General features: G+C 44.0%; 1 protein-coding gene across 1 annotated transcript in view; it reads right to left on the reverse strand.

The window, feature by feature from the left end:
* Positions 1-566: 566 nt before the first annotated feature.
* The window catches only part of PRDM7 (PR/SET domain 7), a 17,064-nt gene continuing 10,776 nt past the window's right edge, over positions 567-6,854 (reverse strand). The window contains exons 3-5 of the mRNA XM_023507519.1: positions 5,314-5,399; positions 4,690-4,757; positions 567-792 (exon numbers count right to left, since the gene is read on the reverse strand). Of these exons, the coding sequence (XP_023363287.1) occupies positions 630-792; positions 4,690-4,757; positions 5,314-5,399 (317 nt within the window). The 3' untranslated portion in view covers positions 567-629. The remainder of the gene's footprint in view (positions 793-4,689; positions 4,758-5,313; positions 5,400-6,854) is intronic.

Here is a 6,854-nt window from a genome sequence, read left to right on the forward strand (position 1 = left end):
GCCCACAGAAGGATTCTCTCCTGTGTGTGTCCTCTGGTGTGTGAGGAGGTTTGACTTATCACTGAAACTTTGCCTACACTCTCCATTCTTGACTTGTACAATTCTTTTTTTTTTTTTTTTTGAGACAGAATCTCAGTTTGTCACCCTCAGTAGAGTGCTATGGCATCACAGCTCATAGCAACCTCCACCTCCTGGGCCTAGGCAATTCTCTTGCTTCAGCCTCCTGAGCAGCCGGGACCATAGTTGCCTGCCACAATGCCCAGCTATTTTTTTGTTGCAGTTCGGCTGGGGCCAGGTTTGAACCCACCACCCTTGGTGTATGGGGCCTGTGCCCCACTCATTGAACCACAGCCGCCACCCCGACTTTTGCAATTCTTGAGATCCCTACTGTCATACATAATTTTCTTGTATCCCCTGGACCCTCCTTCTGGTCTGGTCTGGGCTCTTCCGCTATCATTCTTTCACCCTCCCTAGAGCTCCCCATTTGTCTTTTAGGTGGGCAGGAAAATATCCTTGAAATCCTGCTCTGCTGCGTCTTTTTATGAGAGGGTTTTGACATTTCTTTGACTTCTTGACCTTTGGTTTTGTTATTCCAGCTGTGAGGATCAGAATGTTGGGGCTCCTGATTCTCATCCTTGGGGCAGGGAGTGTCTGGTTGGAGGTATTTTCTTCCAGATGTTCCCAGGGAGATCTGAGAGGAGTGCGTGCATTCTACATGTTGACTGAGGAATTTCTGAGTGGAGAAGGCCAGAGAGCATGATGGACATGGATGAATCTCTGGCTTTGGTTCTGCTAAGAGAGGAAATTTTTGGTCAGAATAGATGTAAACAATGCTGTTTGTGCCATCTACTTTGTTGTATGGTAAGGCCTGTTCCACTAATCATTCTTCTGTGTGTTAACAAGGCAGATGGTCTCCCACCAAGGTTTGATGGACTTTTACAGTCCATTTTTCTATTCTATTTTTATTCAACACATCTTTTTTTTTTTCTTTGAGGCACAGTCTCTCATTTTGTCTCCTTGGGTAGAATGTCATGGTGTCATAGCTCACAGCAACCTCAAACTCTTGGACTCAAGCAATCCTCTTGCCTCAGCCTCTCAAGTAGCTGGGACTACAGGCACCTGCCACAACATTCAGCTAGTTTTTAGAGATAGGGTCTCACTCTTGCTCAGGCTGTTCTTGAACTTCTGAGCTCAGGTAATTCACCTGCCATGCCTCCCAGAGTGTTAGTATTACAGGGATAAAATCCAGGAAACCCACATCATGTACCTTCTCTACAAATCAGCCACACCACTGATCTCCAGTAGCTCAGAGGCAGTTTCACTCCTTCCATAGATGGAGCTGCAGTGACTTTCCCTCTGTAAACTACAAATATCTTCCAAGCCATTTCAAACCTCCCTTGCCCCCCCGCCCCCGCCCAGGCTCCCTTCCCTCACACTGATCCCTAGATTCCTTATAGAGTTTGCAGCTGTTTCATTCTACTGAGAAATGACATTCTTAATGACTTAGGGGAGAATCATCTCTAATGACTTTTCCTATGAGGGGAAAGGGATCTGGTAGGTTAGGAGCCACCAGCCTGGAGGGTGCATAAATGTGGAAGGCAGCGCAGGGTTGTGGCTAAAGAGAGCTTCTGTGAGTGAGTCTGAATTTGAGTCTCCCTGTTAAAGAAGACATATTTTATTGAGGACTCTTATGTGCCCATCTCTTTACAGGGAAGTGGGATTCAAGTTGTACAATACAGAGTCATCCAGGTCCCACTGACTAAAGGGCTCTGGATCTTGCTGTCCCAACTAGGCCATGGATTGCCACAAATCAGAAAATGAAAATATGTTCTTCCTCAGCCCACACAGCAAGTATTCATGCTTGACCTGTTATTTAGTCTTTGTCTGTTTCAAATATACTAGGAAGTCCTGTTTTAATACATATCCTTGATTTTTTTTTTTTTTTTTGAGACAGAGTCTCACCATGTTGCCCTGGGTAGAGTGCTGTGGTGTCATAGCTCACAGCAACCTCCAACTCTTGGGCTTAAGCAATCCTCTTGCCTCAGCCTCCCAAGTAGCTGGGACTATAGGCACCTGCCACAACTCCTGGCTATTTTTTTTTATAGAGATGGGGTCTCGCTCTTGCTCAGGCTGGTAACACATATCCTTAATCAGACTTCTTAGCTCCTGGACTGCCACCTTCATCTCTCCCATCTGGAGACTGAGGAGCCTCTGAGGGGATTACCCACTGCAGTCTATTTTCTGAAAATTAACCAAAGCTTCATCTTAGAGTAGAGAAGTGAACAGAGAAATGAAAACTGCAGTGTCTTGGCATGATTCATAGGCCCTATGTTTCCAGGCTTCTTTGTGTTTCTCCCACTTTTGCTCTTACCCTTTCTGGTTTCTTTGAGTGGTCTCTGGCACCCTAACTCTTCCTTGCCCCAGAGTCATTGCCCTGAATCCTTTGGCTGGTGGTGTTTACACTTCTCAAATGCAATCCCCTGAGGGGAACATTCTCTGACCACCCTGCTACACCTCACCCTCCGCTGATGCCTGGGCACTTTTCCTGGACTGATGACTGGGCACTTTTTCTGAACTAGTGTTCTTCAAAGCACTGATCACAGTCTGATCTGCATAGGTCCGTATGTGTATGTGTTATTTCCGTATTCATGTGTCAGCTGTCCAGGAGCAGAGATTCTGAGTGTCTTGTTCAAGCTCAACTTCTGGCTCCTGGAACAATGGCACAGAGCAAGAATTCACATGACAACTAATTGAGACAATAAGTGAATGAATAATAATATAAGCATATTACTTATTCTTATGTATGGAGGAATTTAAAAAGAAATACCTAAAAGGGACAGAAGAAACTACCTTGTTGAGAGAGCTGGTAGGTGAGACAACTTGCTTTTTACCTACAAGGTTTTTAGTATTATCTGATGTTATAAATTTTCTTCCTGAAGTAGTTAGAATATGAAATCAGATCAAAAATTTAAAATTATAAAAATTGTTTCTAGGATTCAAAGGCCTATGACATGAATCTTTAATTTCAGAAGCACCCGATTGGACATTTTACTGACTTTAGACTGCATTTTACTCTACTTAAGAATTGAACTAGGCTGGGCACAGTGGCTCAGGCCTGTAGTCCCAGCACTTTGGGAAGCTGAATAAGGAGGGTAACTTAAAGCCAGGAGTTCAAGGCTGCAGTGAGTTATAATTGTGCCACAGCACTCTAGACTGGGTGACTAAGTGAGACCCTGTCTGTAACAAAAAAAAAATGAGAAAATAAAAATAAAAATATAGAATGATAATAGCTGAACCATGGGAATTCCCAAGGAGAAGCTTTCCTTCCTAGGGAGTCGTGGTGGTGCCCACCTTGCCCCGCCGTGAGCTCTTTCTTCCACATGCTGCCCCACTTGATGCCCAATTCCTGGACATACTTGTCCCAATACCAGACCAGTAGTTTACAGACTGGCCTGATGGCCCAGCAGGTCTGATAGAAGATCTGCCTATGGTTTTGGAAGGCCACCAGGTTCTGCTCCTCTTCATCTTGGGCACAGTTCACATACCTGTGATAGAGCAGCAGAGGGAAAGAAAATAGGCAGTGAGTTCCCACCACCTGTCAGGTCTGCATCTGGCTTGTCCCCTGGTCAAGACCTCCATGGTCTGGTGCTGCCCACTTCCCACTGCTCCTCAGACTGCACTCTGCTTGCACCTGAGTCTTTTTAGTGATTTATTAATTCCTGCCTCTAGGTCTTGCTTACAGGGTCCACCCTGCCTTGAATGCTCCCCGTGCCACCTAATTAACCATTTTTCAAAGCCCAATTCTAGACTTACCTTTATCTTCACTGGCCATAAGACAGAGTGACCTCTAGCTTCTCCAAACTCTATGCTAATTATGACACAGCACTTGATGCTTGCTCATGTGCTCTGCTTCTAGATCAGCACACACCGTTCTATACTCAGCCCAATTCAGCTTTGTGTTGAGAGGCTACTCCTAGTTTTTCCACAGTTTACCCACTTTAGAGGACTGTCCTAGCAGAACAGCACAGAACAGTAATTGTTTATTTGTATCCTGTCTCCCCTGAGAAAGTGAGAGCCCCTTATGGAGAGGGGCTGGGCCTGGCAGCACAGACACCCAAGACTGTCCTGAAGTTTGCTGCCCAGGGTACAGGGCCCAGTTTTAATTTCACTGAGCATAGGAAGATTTCCTGCCCTCAAAGATTAAAGGTCCTTTGTTTTATGCTATCTTAGCACTGTGTGTGTCTTGGAAAATAGAAACATTATGGTTAAATATTCCTATAATCAAATGTTTTGTGTCTGTCTGCATTACATCCTCCACAATGACACGGGTTGTGTGATCTGTTTAAGTAATGATCTTCATTTTCTAAACTAAAAAATAGTAAGCGCTTAATAAATGTGGAATAGATAAAATAAAATGTGAATTCAGTGTCCCCAATGAATCTAGGCTCCTCAAGGTTTATCCTGCTGCCTTGATATAGTGTATCATAGAGATTTATATTTTGATTAAAAGTTGTAACATTTATATTTTTATCTTTTTCTAAATGTTTGTGATGTTAAAGAGCATTGTATGGAGAAAAATAAGAAAAGAGGATACAAAAACCACTGAAGGAAGTGTGATGAAAAAGAAAGGAATCTGGGCTTGTAAGAGACAAATGCCCTCTCTGGAACACAGAAAACTACTATCCTTACCTCATCCAATTGCTCTGAGATTCATCCTTCTCATCCACATACTCATAGCAGTTTCTCCCCTTGGTGATCTGAGTTTCAAAAAAATAAGTTAAAGGCTGTTTAGAGAGTAGTAATCAGAAGACTTATTCTACTCTATTGTTATCAGTACCCTCTGAGCCTGTGTGGACTCAGCTGCCAGCCTTAGGCACCAGCTCCCTGTTTAAGTTCCACTGTCCCACTGGAGCACAGGCCCACAGGGAGGATGCACCTCTTTGTGCCACTCTGCTCCTGCATACTCTATGACCTTTACATTGGAGCTCCCTGCCCATGAAGAGACCACTGGGCACACAGAGATGACCAAATTATCTATGTGCATGTCCTTCCAGGTAGAGGGCGACTTCCAGCCAAAGGCATAGAAGGGATGAAGCCAGAACAGGGGAAAGGGTAGGCACTTCTCACCAGCCAGGAGTATTCACTGTTGGCTGCCTCTTCATCCTGTATGACCTGGGCCTCATAAGGGCCAAAGTGCATCCCTGGTTGTAAATCAGATGCCTCGTTCAATACTCCAAGCCCAGCCCAAGAGATGTCCGATGTTCTAATTCCCAGCCCAGGGGGAAGACTGAGGACTGAGTGGTTGGGATGTACCTTGTGCATTGCAGTGTACTTCACAAATGTAGGGGGTCCATGAACAGCACTGTTGTCAATGAAGGAGTTCTGACACTTCTCACAATCTGGAGGTGAGAACAGCAGCAGTTAGGAGAGGTGTAGGGCGTGTTTTTGACATAAAGAACTTCAGGAGGAGCTCAGTGCTCACATCATTTAGCCTCAGTCCTGTACTCCAAGTCATTAAAGGAAAGATTTGGGGGCCAAGAGATGAAATCATTGTACTAGGACATAACAGCTTTATGTGTGAGTGTGGAAAAGGGACACATACAGAGATAGTCATCATCCTGAGGCTTGCTGAACTCTTTGTATGCATGGCCCTTCTTTCTTGCAGGCTATACATCCTCACTTCAATGTCCTTTATCCTGAGGTCTAAATTGGGGAAGAGTAGTGAGTGAAGTTGGGAGTCTGAGGTATTCATCCTTCATCAGAAAATGTGAAGTCTCCTACCATCAAATTATCATTTATTCTTTAATATATTTTGGTCCCACCCTCAACTACTGGTTCGGGTCCAGAGAGATTAAGATTCTACACCCACACTGACTACAGATGCCTAATTCACTTTTAGTTTCTGGATGTTCCCATTATCTCATTAATGTCCCAAACTTTCTACTTATGACACAGTTCATGCATGCATGCATTCATTCACAAGATATTTATTGAGGGCACATTACATGCTGGGCATTGAGCAAAGGCCTGGTCACTGAGAAGGCATGTCAGAGATAGATTTACTGGACACCTTGCATGTATTAATTCTTTTATATTTAATGTTTTTAAACAATATATGAGCTATGTATCTTTATCTTCATTTTACAGATTAGCATTCAGGAGGTCAGAAAAGTTATAACATTTTCCCAAGGCCCCAATGCTTTGACATCAAAGTCAACCCCATATATCTAGATCAGTGGTTCTCAACCTTCCTAATGCCGCGAGCCTTTAATACAGTTCCTGTGGGTCACAACCCACAGGTTGAGAACCGCTGATCTCGAGAGACTAAAGTCCCTAAGGTATTTTCTCTTGCCCCATTTTCGTTTAGAGTGCTGTCCAGAGGTACTTGGTTCTCCAGGAGGGGACACACATTTCTGATGCTCCTCTGAGCCACTAATGTTCGGTGAACTCCCTGGTCATGACAATTCCTTCAAACTAGATTCATGACTTACAGGTGCTCTGAGCATTCCCTTTAATGTGAGAATCACATATTAAAAAACAACATGCATTTCTTTAGTTCTTTAGGGCTTGCAGTATGTTTCTACACACTTGACTTTAGTTAATGCTTCAATAACCCTTAGAAATAGCCCAGTATGGTAGCTCATGCCTGTAATCTTAGCACTCTGGGAGACCAAGGCAGGTGGGTTGCCTGAGTTTAGGAGTTCGATACCAGTCCAAGCAAGAGCAAGACTCCATTTCTATTAAAAATAGAAAAACTAGGGTGGTGCCTGTGGCTCAAAGGAGTAGGGCACTGGCTCCATATACTAGGTTCAAACCTGGCCCTGGCCAAAAACTGCAAAAAAAAAAAAAAAAAA

This window comes from Otolemur garnettii, unplaced genomic scaffold (assembly GCF_000181295.1).
Source record: "Otolemur garnettii isolate 467f Iridium unplaced genomic scaffold, OtoGar3 scaffold00185, whole genome shotgun sequence".
Taxonomy (NCBI): Eukaryota; Metazoa; Chordata; class Mammalia; order Primates; family Galagidae; genus Otolemur; species Otolemur garnettii.